Source organism: Drosophila suzukii, chromosome X (assembly GCF_043229965.1).
Source record: "Drosophila suzukii chromosome X, CBGP_Dsuzu_IsoJpt1.0, whole genome shotgun sequence".
Classification (NCBI taxonomy): domain Eukaryota; kingdom Metazoa; phylum Arthropoda; class Insecta; order Diptera; family Drosophilidae; genus Drosophila; species Drosophila suzukii.
In genome coordinates this window covers 24,362,933-24,379,064 of record NC_092084.1, presented here as the reverse complement: position 1 = coordinate 24,379,064, position 16,132 = coordinate 24,362,933, and the positions used below count along the sequence as shown (strand labels likewise).

The 16,132-nt window shown below is 42.4% G+C and overlaps 4 protein-coding genes across 4 annotated transcripts; 1 reads left to right on the top strand and 3 right to left on the bottom strand.

Moving 5' to 3' along the window:
• Window positions 1–1,900: 1,900 nt before the first annotated feature.
• Window positions 1,901–4,864, bottom strand: Tom40 (Translocase of outer membrane 40). Its single transcript, XM_017067798.4, has 4 exons — window positions 4,556–4,864; window positions 4,092–4,354; window positions 3,067–3,484; window positions 1,901–2,946 (listed from the first exon to the last, which is right to left on the bottom strand). The coding sequence occupies exons 1-4, from the start codon at window positions 4,767–4,769 to the stop codon at window positions 2,807–2,809; spliced, it is 1,035 nt and encodes a 344-aa protein (XP_016923287.1). The 5' UTR covers window positions 4,770–4,864; the 3' UTR covers window positions 1,901–2,806.
• An 845-nt stretch (window positions 4,865–5,709) lies between these two features.
• On the bottom strand, window positions 5,710–8,086 carry Rab39 (RAS oncogene family member Rab39). Its single transcript, XM_017090626.4, has 2 exons — window positions 7,664–8,086; window positions 5,710–6,697 (listed from the first exon to the last, which is right to left on the bottom strand). Exons 1-2 carry the CDS (start codon window positions 7,769–7,771, stop codon window positions 6,149–6,151), a joined length of 657 nt encoding a protein of 218 aa, XP_016946115.1. The 5' UTR covers window positions 7,772–8,086; the 3' UTR covers window positions 5,710–6,148.
• A 434-nt stretch (window positions 8,087–8,520) lies between these two features.
• Window positions 8,521–11,987, top strand: Pdp (pyruvate dehydrogenase [acetyl-transferring]-phosphatase 1-like protein, mitochondrial). Its single transcript, XM_017067716.4, has 4 exons — window positions 8,521–9,148; window positions 10,071–10,572; window positions 10,964–11,531; window positions 11,589–11,987. Exons 1-4 carry the CDS (start codon window positions 9,035–9,037, stop codon window positions 11,833–11,835), a joined length of 1,431 nt encoding a protein of 476 aa, XP_016923205.2. The 5' UTR covers window positions 8,521–9,034; the 3' UTR covers window positions 11,836–11,987.
• A 406-nt stretch (window positions 11,988–12,393) lies between these two features.
• LOC108004703 (uncharacterized) lies at window positions 12,394–15,813 on the bottom strand. The gene is made up of 2 exons (XM_017067715.4): window positions 15,151–15,813; window positions 12,394–14,183 (listed from the first exon to the last, which is right to left on the bottom strand). The coding sequence occupies exons 1-2, from the start codon at window positions 15,332–15,334 to the stop codon at window positions 12,700–12,702; spliced, it is 1,668 nt and encodes a 555-aa protein (XP_016923204.1). The 5' UTR covers window positions 15,335–15,813; the 3' UTR covers window positions 12,394–12,699.
• Between the last annotated feature and the right edge of the window lie 319 nt (window positions 15,814–16,132).

The window sequence follows — 16,132 nt, the reverse complement described above, 5'->3', positions numbered from 1 at the left end:
AGTCCGCTCTTCTTTTGACACAAATTTCCTTTGTCTTGGCCATGAGTGGAGTCTGTGGTTTGGGACAATTGAATTGGAAAACAGCTTTCGCGGCTTACATAGTGCGAGCACTGGAAAAAATATGTTAGAACTTGTTGAAGTGTTACACAAAAAGGAACCAAATGAAATCACTATTAAATGCCATTTTTGGGTGTCCAAAAGTATGCAGCAATATATTTCAAACTCAGAAGTGCATTGAATTTCTTTGGAAAATCGACTCTTCTTTTTTCATTGCATACTTTTAAACAGATGAAATTACATTTAAAAGTGATTTAAAAACACTTGTGATTTTTGTTGCTCAATAACCACTTCATTTTTAAATAACATTTTTAAAACGAAGCCAAAAAAATTGCTTAAAAGTTTTTTAGTTAATAAAAGCAAAAATATTATTAAGCTTAATAAAATATATAAAAAAACATTTAAAAAAATATTTTGAAAAATATTTCTCATATTTTATTTTTAACCTTTACTTCCTAAAAAAAATCTCCAATATTTGTTCTATCTGCACAACCCACTAACATGGGAATGGAGCTTCTCTGGGGGAAAAAGGAAACGCTGAAAATTTCACAAAATATGAAAGTCGCTGTCCTGCTTATCGCACAAATGGCATGACCAGGAAAAGGGGTTGGGAAGGGGTTGGGAAGCAGTAGGGAATTATGTTAGAAAGGAGTCCAGAAGGGGATAGGGAAGGGGGTGCAGGGAGAACTTTGCTAAAGCGGCCGCTTTTTGCCAAAGTTCAAATTGCATTTGGCAAAAAGGCAGGAGAAAGGCGAAAAGAAAATGTGCATAGCAAAAACCATTTTGATAGACAGCGGGGAAAGCAGGAAAAGCGGAAAAGCACCTCATGTGTGTGTGTGAGTGGGGCAACATTTTCTTATCTAAACAATATTGCGACTACTGCACTTGCAAAGCGACAACAACAAGCGAATCGCAACTATGGCTGATTGAACAAAGTTTGTATGTTGTTGTCATAACACTAGGGTATCTATGGGTAGATCTGACATCAAGGTCTCCACCTAAATTATTATTAGTAAAAATTAAAAATGTTTATTAAGTACCATTAGGTCAAAAACACTCATATCCATGCAAAGCCCGTAGTTTAATACTTATATTTTAGGAAAATTTAAGTCTGAACTGTATTTAACATCATATAAAGTTAAGATCCTTTTACATAAAATATCCTTTTCATATATCAATCCAATTTAAAACTTTATAAATTCCCAGATATCAAAATGTCCCCACCAAATCTGAACTTCTAGATTTGTTTTTCACCAACTTTTTGACTTTTGCGCTACAAATGAGAAAATGACAACACAATGTACTTGTTACTGTTGTTTTTGTCCACAACATGTGCTGCCAATAATGATTCTACGCGAAATGTAGCCTGAAATGCTGGTCAACTTTTAGGGAAACCCTAATTTAAAATGGAATTTAGTACACACTTTGACGTAGACTCACAACACAAAACAATTTTATATATTTATTCCACATTTATATATAATACCATAATATTTTAATTTAAGCTCCCTATCAAATCCAAAACTACATTAAAGAAAACTATAATCACAGATACATTTTTGTAGGTGCTCCAAAGTTTGCTCTGATTACACTCAACTGTATTTTTTTATAAATAAATAAGTAGTTTTACATACACAAACCTATAAAAAATATAGATCAAACAATTTATTTGACTATCAAAGACTAATTAACCCATTAAGTGATAATAAAAATGGCAACATTTTCAAGTGCGACTTGTTATCTTATCAGACAACTCCAAAACATGATGGCAGCCCATCTGATTATTTCATAGAAAAATCTAGAAAATGATTCCAAAGTACCCAGAATGCAAACAAAACTGTCAAACATTTTTTTAAATTGTTTATTTTTTCTAAAACCTATTTTATCATCTGGTTTTCTTTGTTTTTATGGTTCTTGTTTGGGAACGGGTAAATTACAATGTAAGTTTAATATTTCACATGTTTAACATATTGTTTGGGTTTTTAATTTTTTAGGGAGTTTGATTTGTTTGGTTTTATATTCCCTCACAACATTTCGGCGCCGTCTCTATTTTTTTAATTCTGCCTAATTCTTGCACGCGATAAAGGTAGTTAAAGTTGATTTAACAAAGAATTTGTTATTAGAACTAATTGTAAATTTATAAATTATAAACTTAAAGCAGTTTGTTACCAATTTAATAGTTCGTAACATACATTTCATACGCATTTATTGTTGTCTCTGCTTATTGTTTTTCATTTAATGTTTTTGCTTTGAGGAAATAGCTGGTTGTTCTAAATAAATGCGTACGTTTAGGAAACAACTTAAAGAGTACAGTGACAGTTTCTTGTTGTAGTTTTGGATGTGTGTGTGTGGTTGTGTTGCTTTGTGTGTTTAGTGCAGAAATTTATAATAATTGTGGAATATTTTTCTCTCTTGTATTTTGAACTCCGCATTTATGACTCTGTCAGTGGGGAAAATTAGCGATTAACAACGGACGACGAACAGTGGCACACTGGTAACATAATGGATCAAAGAATAAAAGCCATTCCATAGGATTCCAGATCCCTGCTGGCCGCCTTTTTCGTGATGCAAGGCATTTTTTATACACACAATCGACAGATCATCATAAAAAACGTTTGCTAGCAGATTTATATATCTCTTTGTTTGTTGTTGTTCTTGTTGTTAGCGGATGATGTGAAAAAGTTACAATGGATGTGTGTGTGCTGGGGGTCTGAGGCTGAAGTGGGGATTGGCTGCGCAAGGATTTCGCCTAGCCGATCATCAGCCCGCAGCCGAGTCTAAAGTTGTTCTTGACGTGGTTCATGCGTCCGCTCAGGGCTAGCGTGAATGGCAATGGGGTCAGGCGCTTCTCCAAAACTCCGGAGATGTGCCAATTGGAATCAATTCCGCCTGAAAGAAGTAAAACATTAGAGTACTTTCTTTAAATGCGAAAGGGACTCATTCCGAGATTTATTTTAAATTGTAGCTAATTCGAGTCCTCGGCTATCAGCGAAATAAATATGCACTCACCTCTGAAAACCAGATCCGCCTTGGGCAAATCGATCTGGTAAGCCAACGTGGCCACGGACTCCTGCATGCGCAGGCTGGTCTCCACCTCGACACCGATCTGCAGCTGGTCGCTGGCCTTCTGGTAGTAGCACACATGCAGGCCGCTCTGGCCCAGGGTCCCCGACCACACCGAGTTGCCGACCGAATAGCGGCCCACGGCGGACACAATGGCTATCTGACGGCCGGGGACATTTGGACCGAACTGGTAGGCCAATTCGGCGCCCAGGGCGAGGGCTGGAGTGACTGACTGCAGATATTGGCCAACGACCACGCCGGAGTTGGTGAATATGCTGGGATTGGCCACCGTCAAGGAGGCGGTGTAGTCACTGCCGCGATAGTCGGTCGTCAGCTGCGAGGCCACCATCTTGGAATCCTGGATCTGTGGGTTATCAAAAGGGGATCATTAACATAAATAATAATATTTATCTTAAGGCTTCCTAACTTATGGCGACAAGAATTATTTTTACATTATAGAAATGTCTTCCTTATCGTAGTATATAGCTGACATTGTCTTTAAAATTTCTCGCCAATGCAGTTAGCTTTATAGCGCCTACAGCTTCCTTTAAACATGTTTTTTATCTATTAAAATACATTTTTAGAGGTATCCGGTTCATCCTATATCACATAAATTTGATATGCTGATTTAAGCTATATTCAAAGGTCAACCTATCTAACCATATTGTTCAATTAACCAATGCTATGATGAAATGACAATTAAACTAAAGTCGAACCTTGTTGGAAAGATTCTGATATACACATGTGGTTAAGATATGATGAGAATAGGATTTAACTAACTGTAAACATTTTTCAGCAAAGAAGGTATATGATAACATGAAACCACTGAAGTATAAAAGACTGCCAAGACTTTTTTGGATGTTCCAGCCGAGTGTGGTTAACTTATAGATCCAAGCTGCCATGGGATAACTTTTGATTGTATCCTCAACCTTCTGTACCTTCTCTTCATCCCAATCCCCGCCAGAACTTACCTGGGAGGCGAACTTGCAGCGCAGACGGGCGGAAAACTGGTGAATAATATTGGCGTTGAGGTTGCCCGACGGGTCGATGTCGCCCAGGAGCACGGGGAAGGCTTCCGTGGGGCTGTATTGCTTGGTGCCCACGTAGGTGGCCCCGAATCGGTATCCACTGGGTACCACATTGCTCATGTTGATGGTGTGCGAAACCTGGAAATGGTTGCTCAGCCCCTTGTTCAGCATGATCTTGGCGCCCTCGAAGGTGATGGCCTGTATATCTGAAAGAGGGGAAGGACGAGGAGTTGGTGTAAGGTAGTGCTGATAATACATAATATATAATAATACCCCCGGTGCCCCCCAAACACCCCTAAATGCCCCGTCTCGCTCTCGCATGTTGTAGGTTATGTCATCAGAGGTGTGGAGGGCTTTTTGCGGGGTTTTTGCCGGACTGCGGGTTTTTCTGACTGAAGTCCACATACCTTTGCACTTTTTGTGAAGCTCCTCGACGGTGCCGGGATTCTCCAGTGGGGCATCCTTGGAGGCGGCAAAGGAATCCGAGCCTCCGGCAGACGAAGAAGATTCGGATAGGGAGCCGGAGTCGGAGGGCAGGGCAGCCGGTTCCGGGAGGCCGAGACCCAAATTTGAGACGCCACTGCCTGGGGCGCCGGAGGAAGCCGCTAGCACGTTGCCCATTTCGAAAATACCGATGTAATCTATGTAATTTCAAAGCCAACACGTTTCTATATCGGTGTTATGTCTTGTCTCGACCTATCGAAGAACGATAGATCCGATATCAGAAGGCGTTTTAGTCAAGGTCTATCGATAGGCCAGACAAATAGCAAGGGTATTCCCTGAACGGTGGATGAATCGCGGAATTTGATCAGCTGTTTGTCAGCTGTTTCACGCAAATTCAACTGTTGAATTGTTGAACCTGATGCACTTTAATGGGTTTTCAATTTAATTAATAACCAACAGCAGGTGGAATTTTGGGAACATCTTTTAACACATATTTTTATGAATTTTCAACACTTCAACTGTTTGGGGAATGCCCTCAGCGATTTTATTGCGTACGCGAGTTACCAGATGCTCTGTTGCTCGGTTGCCACACTGTCGCGATTTCAAATATTTATCAGAATTTTAAAATTATTAGAGCACGACTACGAAGGTGTAGAAAAAATAAAGTAATCGTCACTACTGAGTTTTTGACATGTAGTTCTAGAGTCCTGGGTTGAAATTAATCAAATATGTTGCAGAAAAATGAATTTGTAGAAAAATAAAGGCCAGATATGTACAGCGGGACGGGAATCGCCAGACGGCCCCGGTTTCAATACGCGAGTATTAATTCGAAATTTTAAAAATAGCTTTATTTGCACTGCTTCGAACGAAGTATTACGGAAAAGTAGTTGTTGAACGTGCTGCTGGCAGCTTTTTGAAGACAACAGGGTTGTAATAAATCCGAAATATGTTTGAAATAAAATAACATGTTTACTATTTATTTTCCACCTCAACTCAACCGTTCTTAAAACTACTCCCAAAATGCAAAGTACACTATTATCTCTAAAACGATTAGATTAAAAATGGAACCAAAACGAAGCCCATATTTACCAGCCCTTGATTAACAAATGCCATGCGATTCGTATTAATAAAAACGTTTATATTTCAAGTATATGTATAGCTTTTCCATTCGTGTATGTGGAGTTATGTGTTGTATGAGTTAGGAGCACAGAAACTCGGCTACGTATTTATCGAGTGACTCGTTGCCAATCATAGGGACGAAATAAACTTATTTTGGAAAGAGGGGGCCGAACTAAATATTCACTAATTTCCATGAGTCACCTAACTAAAAGTTAACTTAGGAACAAAACTAAAAGTAACTAGAAAAAAAACGCATTGTACAAATATACGTAACTGATTTGGTTTTACAGCTTAACTAGGCGATTTAAACAAGATTAAAAGAGTCAACAAAGTAGTGTTTTTTTGGGGACAGGGTTGGTGGTAGATGGGGCGTACGTTACAAATCAATGACCACAAACAGTATTGAAAATAATAATTGGGAAAAGTCGGGGGGACAATCAACAACAGGATGACTTTTCCGGCTCGGCCACGAAGAGATTGAAGTCCAGACTATTGGGCCGCGAGAAGCCGGACTTGATGCCATCCCAGCCGTCCTCGGCCTTGTATTCACCGGATCGAATGCGGGCGTACACTTCCTGGGTGACCATGCGAAAGGCCTCCTCCACATTGGCCCCGGAGCGGGCCGATGTCTCGACGAAATGCAGACCGTGTTGTTTGGCAAACTTTTGCGCCTCCTCCGTGGACACCTCACGATGCCCGCCCGCATTGATGAGGTCCAGTTTGCAGCCGACCAACGCAAAAACAGGGCGGTGGGGCTCGATGTGACGCTGTGCCTCCATCATCCACAGCGGTATGTGCTCGAAGCTAGCATGATTCGATATGTCGTAGACCAGCAGCACGCCCACCGAGTTGCGGTAGTAGGATTTGGTGATCGAGCGGAAGCGCTCCTGGCCAGCGGTGTCCCACAGCTGGAGCTTGATCTGTGTGCCGTCCTTCATCTCGATAAGGCGGGCGAAGAAGTCGACGCCAACTGTGGGATCAGATAACTGAAAGGTGGATACAAATATAATAACATTAGTTGGATGTGCTCGAAAGTAAACTCATATAATTGTTAAAGGCAATGTGTAAAAAGGATTAAGGATATTCAATTTTAGGTATTATTAATTTATGTTTATATTTCAATTATAAACTACAACCAAATAGTGACTCAACTTTAAATACAATTAATATATAAATATATGGAACAAATTGATTCACACACATAACAAACACTGATTATATTACAACAAATAATTTCAATATTTATGAGTTCAGATGACTTTTTTGAAATCTCCGTATATAATTTTAAAAAAAACTTTCGACTGATGATAAATCTATTAATTTTAAATTTCCTATCCTAATTTTAATTTATGAATTCAGACAATTTTATAGTAATTAGGATTATTTAAGACAGTTATTCAAAATATAAACATAACAAACACTGATTATATTACAAAAAATAGTTTCAATATTTATAAGTTCAGATGACCCTTTTGAAATCTCCGTATATAATTTTAAAAAAAAACTTTCGATTTATGATAAATCTATTAATTTTAAATTTCCTATCCTAATATTAATTTATGAATTCAGACTATTTTATAGTAATTAGGATTATTTAAGACAGTTATTCAAAATATAATTTTCAATTTAAGAAACTGCTAACTGGTGATATCTCGATGAATTTTGAATGTCCCGCCCTAGTTTTTAGTGCATCCCTGGTCCTTGTCCAGCCTTGTGTTTTGTTGTTGCCTGCTTTATCAGGCGACCACACACACAAGCATATATGCATACACCAACACACACACACACTGACAAGGTGACTAAGACAGCATCTTTTGAAAATCCACTCCCTTTGTCTATTTTTTGTTGTTTGGCCCGTGCAATCACTTAATTATGTAATAAACGCATTAACTGCATCACACGGCGATCGCACGGTGGGCCACACGCACTCGCACAGTGGTCAGAATACGCACCTCGGCGAATTTGCCGTCTGTGAAGAATTTGAGCAGCGAACTCTTGCCCACGGTGCTGTCGCCGATTAAAATCAGTCGGAATTGATACTCGAAAATAGGTTCCACCATCTCGAAGTGTCGTCTTAACGGCGAAATTCACGGATTTATCTGGCGGCTGTAAATCCGCAAAATATTTTAACCTGTCTCACGTAAAGTTTGAGACGCAAATCGCTGTTTTGCTTCTAGGGCTCGGTTTCTTCTTGTTTTTGGAAGCCAATTGAAGGCTGGTGGTGTCCACTCGAATCCTGGCTTTGCAACGCACAATTTCCGGCCGTCGCTGGTGGTTGTTAAAGTATAAATAGTCGAGAATTCGAATTCAGATGCCTCTGAATTTTGTTTTGTTTTGTGTTTTTTCTCACGCCAACCTGTAAAGGTGTGCGTGCGCGTATGTGTGATAAAGGCGGCGTTGCCAGATGGGTGAAAGCTATCGATAGGGTTTAAAGTAGCCAAACGGCAGTAACTATCGGCAAAAATTGTTCGAAAATGTTTTTTCCGTTAATAAGTTATCCACATTAAGAGAGAAAAAGTCTTTCCGCTAGCCATTGGAAACTTACAAATATTTGACATAAAAAATGATTAAAAATAGGACTATCGTAACCAACGAAATGTGTAACTCTGAAGTCTTTGTTGAATTCAAATAACTGGGCTTATCCCAGAAACTTGTAAAAAAAAAAATAGCAAGAGTTAACAATTTTAAAAATTATAATTTTATAGCTAGTTTTAGCTTGAAAACGGTAACCGGCTGAAGGCAGCTTATGCGTGGATCTGGCAGCGCCGCCCAACTGTCAGTCTGACAGCTGTTCGATTGTAAATACAAACTAGAGATGGTCTTCGATTGTAAAAAAAAATATGTAGACCTACAAAATACATATTATTAGAAAACATTTCTTAAAGTTTAACATTTAAAGAAATTTATTCAAATATATCGCGTTGGATCGTGTGTTAAATAATACAAGCTGTGCCTGCTCAAAAGTGTAATTTTCGTGCCGTGCTGTTTTGTGTCAAAAAAATCCATCCCTAGTACTCACTGTATTTTCATTTTACATTTGTTTTCCGTGGAAATTGTACGTATCGTTTTTCGCAAAGCACACAAATGTACAAACAATCCGCCGGCCACTCGGAAAACAAGAACTTCTGTTTGTCAACCGCCGGCAGCCGGAGTCCGTAAATCAGCCGGATTTTCCGGGATACGGAATCCACCTCGTTCTCCGACTTTTCCTCCCCCCACTCCTCCTTCACCTTCTCGCCTCCCCCGATTCGGTTACGGAACCAATATTATTACCGTTAATTATAGCCACAGCGGGGCGAGAGCATATAGAAATCGCCATATAGATGTTCAAGTTCGTGCTGAACGACGCCGCCAACTACGTGCGATCCAATGTGCGGGAGTTCAGTCTGAATGCAGTGCGCCTGCTGCCGCAACTGCCCCAGTTGAGTCCATACGATGTAAGATCTGGAATCGGTAAACCCCCTTATTTAGGATAGTACACTTATGACCCCTATAAGAAATGGAATCGGTTATGCCTCATAGGGATAACTCCACTAACTTCCCTAATTAAGCAGTTACCATACTGTATGTAAGATCTTGGATTGGTAATACCCTATAGATAAATGATACTTCGGTTAATACCCTTTAAATTTCTTAAGAGAGTTCTTACAATGTTAGAACTGGAAACGTTTATATCAGATCTATAAATTTTATTTGTTTCTTATTCCTGGGCTCGGTAATACCATAATAAAATAATAAAAAAAATAATTGTAGTGGGTATTAAGTTGTGAAAACTTTGTATAATAGGCTGCCCAAGTACCCTATAGATTTCACCTCTGCAGGTAACCTTCACAGAAAGTACAGTGAACTCTCTGAAAAGTTACCCTTTAGTTTAAAAGAGATTTAAATCATACATATATTTAAAATATATTCAATTTTTCAAACAAAAGACATAATAACAAGAAAGTAGAAAATATCTAATAGAATCTAATCTAATAGAATATCTAATAAAATAAATAATATTAGTATTTATTTTGGTAAATAGAAATAAAGCTAGAAATTACCATAATACAAAAAATGGAATCCATTCGATATTTAGTATTTTTCTTGATACAAATTAGGATTTTACATTAATATTCTACACTTGTAATGATGAAAGTAGGCTATAGTAACTCCTTACAGCCTTTCGTTAGATTTATTGTTTGTTGTTTTTACCAAAGCCATTTGGATACAATAAAAACACGGAATAATAAAACATTCTTATAGAGAACTGAAGATTGATAACTTTAAATATGGTATATGATAAATATACATATGGATTACCCTGGGAGTCCCCGCAAAAGCCAAAGGATCCAATGCTAATTCCAACTGTTTTCGCAGGTTAACCTAGTTCTAAGGGAGAACGAGTTCGTCTACAACTTCCCCGTGGACGGAGTCATCCGCAGCTATGAGACGAACCAGCTGGGATCGAATTCGCCCTGCGAGGATTCACGCACGGAGGCCAGTCTGCTGCACCGCAACGGCTTTATCTGTGGCATCTTCGATGGGCATGGTGGAGCATCCTGCGGCCAGGTGGTGTCCAAGCGACTGCTGCGCTATGTCTCGGCGGCCACCCTGCCGCGCCAGGTGCTCCGGGAGCAGATGAAGCAGAACTGCAGCAGCCAGTCGTTCCTCAAGTGCCACAACGACAACGTGGACTTCGTCAGCGAGATCAAGCCCATCTACGAAGCCAGTTTCCTCAAGTACATCAAGCAATTGACGGAGACGCCGCAGCGGGATGTGGCTAGCGAGCTGGTGAACGCTTTCCTGCAGCTGGATGCGAATATTGCCCAGGAGGCCTTGGCCAGCAGCGATGTGCGCACCATGACCGTGGCTCTCTCCGGTGGGTTGGGTAGCCTTTAATAGAAGGATTGTAAACGATGCAGCAGTCACATAAGTTAGTAAATATCTAAATGCCTTCTCCAGGCACCCGCTGCATCGTTTACATTCTCCTTGCTTCCGCGAATTCTTCAGTCCTAGGAACCCCAGCTTCTAAAAGGCTTAACAAAAATCGAAATTTATATTCTTATATGATCTTCATCGTTTAAGAACTGTATTATTGTGCCTTGATGATCTGACCATGCAATGAGCACGTTTCGGCGTTTCTATTCCAAAATTAGACTCGAATTCTTATTTATATATTTTATATATATAAAGCTAACTTCAAGACCCTGAATTCTTATGTTTGATATACTTTTATGCATAAAGACCTAATTTATTGATTTATTTTCCAGGAGCCGTTGCCTGTTTGGTGCACATTGAGGGCCTGCAGCTGCATGTGGCCAGCACGGGCGACTGCGGCGCCGTGTTGGGCGTCCTCGATCCGCAGACGCAGCAGTGGCAGCCAAAGAAGCTCAACGTCGAGCACAATACGGACAACATGTCCGAGGTGCGCCGCATCCTGGCCGAGCATCCCAAGGAGGAGCAGGAGACGGTGATCCGGAATGGCAGGCTGCTTAGCCAGCTGGCGCCGTTGCGTGCCTTTGGGGACTACCGCTACAAGTGGTCCCTGGACATAATGCAGCAGAAGGTGCTGCCAATGTTCGGCGAACAGACACTGGCGCCGAACTACTATACGCCACCGTACCTAACCGCCCGCCCCGATGTGCAGCAGCACGAACTGGGGCCCAACGACAAGTTTCTAGTCATCGCCAGCGATGGCCTGTGGGATTTCCTCTCGCCCAGCGAGGTGGTCAGCCTGGTGGGGGAGCACATCAACTCCAAGAAGATCCTCGAACCGATGCGCCTGCCGGAAGGCGAGATAACGCTGCAGCAAATCTCCGAGCAGCTGGCCGAGCGGAAGTCCGTATACTTGTTATTTTCATCCTGATACCCACTAATTATGATTGTGATTTCCAGGGCTGGTCTCACCCGCAAACCGGTGGACCAGAATGCCGCCACTCATCTCATCCGGCATGCTTTGGGCGCCACCGACTATGGGATTGAGCACTCCAAGATCTCGTACTATTTGACGCTGCCCAAGGATGTGGTGCGTCTGTATCGCGACGACATCACCATCACCGTCATCTACTTCAACTCGGAGCACATTGCCCAGCTGCACGGCGAGGCGGCGGATCAATCGGGGGTCACTGCGCCGGTAGCGTGATCTCCGTGAGCATGCATATGTGTATATTTAACGAGCTAACCTTCAGCCTCTAACTAGCCTAAGTGTTGCGTTTAAGTTTGTTTCATCCGCCAACGGACCTCGGACGACTGCCGCGCCAAATAAATCCCACGCGGGAAGCGAAAAATCACATATGCAAATTGACTTATTAATGGAGAGCAGGGATTCGGCCTCACTTGCAATTAGAATAAAAGCTCTGACCTACTAAACACCCCATTTATGCATTAAGTAATAGCCGCAAGGAGTTTCTTCATATATTTATTTTCAAATAATTTGTGTTTTTGTAAAGTAGCTATGTTTTTCTTTAAAGCAAGTACTTATTATTATTATGTGGTTTAACATTATGCAAACAATTTGTAATTTTTTTAAATCTATTTCATTTTAAAACTTCTTATTTTAGTCTATACTATGCCAATTTTTGTTGCTTTTAAATGTATAAAACTTTTAGTTCGGGTTTTAAAAAAGGTAAACCAACAAGCCCATGATTTAGAGCATGTTTTATGACTGCAACCAAGATATCGAACCATAATGCCCCAGATCTTGTATAATTTTCGAGAATCGATTTATTTTACACTTACATATATTCAATTACAATGGTTTATAACGCTGGGTTATATATTTATGCATAATTTACGCGATTGGCGGGTGGATAGGGGTTTGGGATTCGGGGTTCCAGGTTTACGTGGGTAAAGGGTAAAGCTAACTGAAGAACACGGAAGCCGCGAACTTGCAAACTGGTAAACGGTACGAGTCCTTATCCTATACATGGAAAAAACTAAGCAACTACTTAGGGATCGTGGGGAGGGGTTGTGTGTTAGGGCCATGGGATTGGAAACCTATGTCTCCCTAGTCCTTGCCATCCTGCTCGGCCGTCTCCTGCCGACTGACGCAATTGAGGAACTCCATCTGAATGTGCGTGATCTGTGTCTTGCTGAAGCACTGCATCTTCTTCTTGAGAAAGTCGAAGAACAGATCCAGCTCATCACGCTTGGCCAGTGCCTGGGCCACCTGTTGCTGTTGATGCAGCTCCTCCTCCTTGATGAGCATGTTGGAGCTGCTGGCCGCCGCGCTGACGGCCAATGGCTGGCCGGATCCGCAGCTCAACGAGGGCAGCTGAAGGATCGTGGCCGTAGGCGTGGATGTGAAGGATGTGGTGTTACACAGCGCGGCTGCCGGCGTTGTCGTCACGGTGGCGGCATTCAGAGAAATCGCCGGCGTGCTGGAAATCGTCACACTGGTACTGGTCGCCTCGGTCACATCCACCAGGGATATCTGCTGTGTGGACACCGAGGTATCATGACGATTGGATGAACCACCGCCCGCCGCCGCCGCCGACGTGGTCGTGACCAGCGTGAGATTCTTGAGCTTGCCATCAGCCACCACTGTGCCACCGGCAAGGACACTGTTCGAGGCATTGCCCGATCCTCCGCTGCTCGAGAACTGATGCTGGCTGGAGCGAACCGTTTGCGGTTCGATGTCCGATATGCAAAACTCATGGGCATCGATGTAGTGGAATTCCTTGCCATGGGTAACATCACTGCCGCCATCCACGGCATCGCCCACGCCCATTTCGCAATCCATATGGGCACCGCTGGCCTCCTCGTACATGCACACCTCCTCGTAGTCCACCTCGGCGCCGGTGGCCCCGTCCTCGTCCAGTTCGTGCTTCACAATATCCATCTGACCGTCGTGATCCACCACATCGTCGTCTTCGTCGACGCCGCACACCACATCGTCCTCCTCATCGTGGGTGATCTGGGAGAGCTCAATGCTGGAGATGCTGCCGTCGTGCTGCGACTGATGATGGTGATGGTGGTGCGGCTGGTGGTGGTGATGGTGCTGCTGCTGCTGGTGGTGGCCATGATGGTGGTGGTGTTGCGAGACAGTGTCATCCGAAACTCCCTCCTCGTAGGCGGTCAGGATGAAGGTCTCCGCCTCATCGCTCACGAGAGTGATCTGCGAGGCGCCGTGATGCGAAGACAGGGTGGTTGTATCGTGATCCGACTGCCCATCATCGTCCACCACCTCGTCATCGTCGTCGTCCACATGCTGTTTCAGGTGCAGCATCGCTCCAATGGGCAGAGTGGTGCTATTGGAGCCACCAATGCCTCCTCCGCCGCCGCCTCCTCCACTCGTTTCATAGCCGCTCTGTGTGTTCCGGTGTGATTTCAACTTGGGCTGGTACACCGTCGACAGGAAGTCCAGCTCCTTGGCGTAGCGCCACTTGGAAAGCCGGCCCTCGATGTACTTGGGCGTGCGCAGGCGGTACTGGTGGAACGTGTCCCGCAGGTTCTTCCACTTGCGACGCACCTCCTGCACCGTATACTTGTCTGGAAAAGGGGAAATTAGGGGAATTAGAAGGGGGTTCATTGGAAAGCCTAGGTGTTTGTTTATAGTTCGAAATAAGGGAATCAAAAGGTGGAAACAGGAGAACTAACAGGTGGTATTTAATAAAAGGTATAGGGTGATGAAAAGGTTGTTCATTTGAAACCATTAAGAATTTGTTTATAGTTGATTCGAAATAGGAGAATGAAAAGGTGGTTCTGTAGGATCAGATTTATAAACTGGTTGATAGGCAAACAGACAGGTGGTATTTATAAACAATAATGATATATTTGAAAGGTGATAACCAAGGAGTTTATTAGGGAAAATTAGAAGGCAGTTCATTAGATATCATAAAGAATTTGTTTATAGTTCGAAATAAGAGAATCGAAAGGTGGTTCTGTATATTTGTTTATGGTTGATCCGAAATAAGTGAATCAAAAGGTGGCTTTGTAGGATCAGATTCATAAAGGTGTTTGTAACTATTGGAGAACTGACGCACCATCTATAAATATTTATAATTGATTTAAAAGGTGCCATCAAAGGAGTTTATAAGAGATCGAATATCATAAAAAAAGGAATTAAAGAAGTATGGTTTAGATGGGTTTCAAAAAAATCTTATACAATTACACTCTAAGTAAAGAACTTCTATAAAAGTGGGCTTTATAACATATATATATCGCAAGTTTAGATAGTCTATCCCAAATGCAAGTGGTTTTAATAGGTACATCTGTTATTGAAAGGTATAAATTAAGATTATAAACAATAGGTCTTGGAAAAAGACGAGGAATACGGACGAAAGACTGTACTATCTGTATATAAAGGTTTTTACTCCGGAGATTCCTGCAAGAACTTGATATGCTAAAAAAAAGGATGATAGTCTAAACTAATCTACGTTCTCCACCTAAAGTTAAACTAGTTGCAAGAGGGAGGGGTCGAAGTGCAGGCTAATCCCCGCCAGGACTTGGCACTCACTTCCTATCTGCTGGGCCACCTCCTGCCATCCGTTAAGGACGTCGGAGCGGCGCCGCTGGTTAGGCTGCAGCTTGTAGTTGTAGAGGGCCGGATTCTGGCGCACCAGGTTGATCAGCGTGAGGATGTCATCCGTGGGCGCGTTGTCCTTGTGGTAGCGCTTGCGCTCTGACGTCGACGAGGACATGTTGCTTCTGGCGGGGGCGCTTCTGTTGCTCCTTAAAGCTCTTTCGTCCTTTGTTGATCCTGTTCCTAGACCGTAGTAGGGATAGCCGAATCCAATCCCTATCCTGTTGCTCGCATCCAAGTGTTTTGTTTTTGTTTACCCAGGAAAAGAGCGACTTTCGTTCTCGCCGAGATGCCCGCACACACTGACACACGCACCCAAGCACCCACACACTTATGGCTGGGGTGTCGGAACACGCACGCACACACTCTCGCCCACTCGATGCCAAGGATAGCGAGTGTGTGCCGCTGGACAGGATCTCCGTCTCCGTGGGCAATCTCCTTGCGGGGGGCAGCAGTCTCCTCCAGAAGCGAGCGTCCTCGTCCGCGGGAATTAACTCAATTTGTGCGGATTTTCTTTGCACTTGATGCTTGCTTTGCTTTTTTCTATTTTTTTTTGGCGTTGCTTATTTCGCGCTAGAGATGGCACATCGCTTAATTGGCGTTCGTCTTCACAGTCACGAGTTTCCAAGGAGTCACGAGTCACTGAATCGCGAGGGTCCTTTGAACTGGTACCATAATTATTTTGAGTGGGAGGCCATTGCTGCTAGTGCTCAAAATCCATTATTTAGCTTATAGATTTTAATGTAAGTAAATAAATAAATAATATCATATGTTTTGAATGGTGATGCTGTTTCAAAATAAACAAATACCAGTGTTGTAAATATAAGCATTAAAATTAAGTACAATTCCCTCCACCTTCACAGATAGCAAGTAACTTAGTACACAAAAAGAACTAGTATAATTCCCTACAAATTGT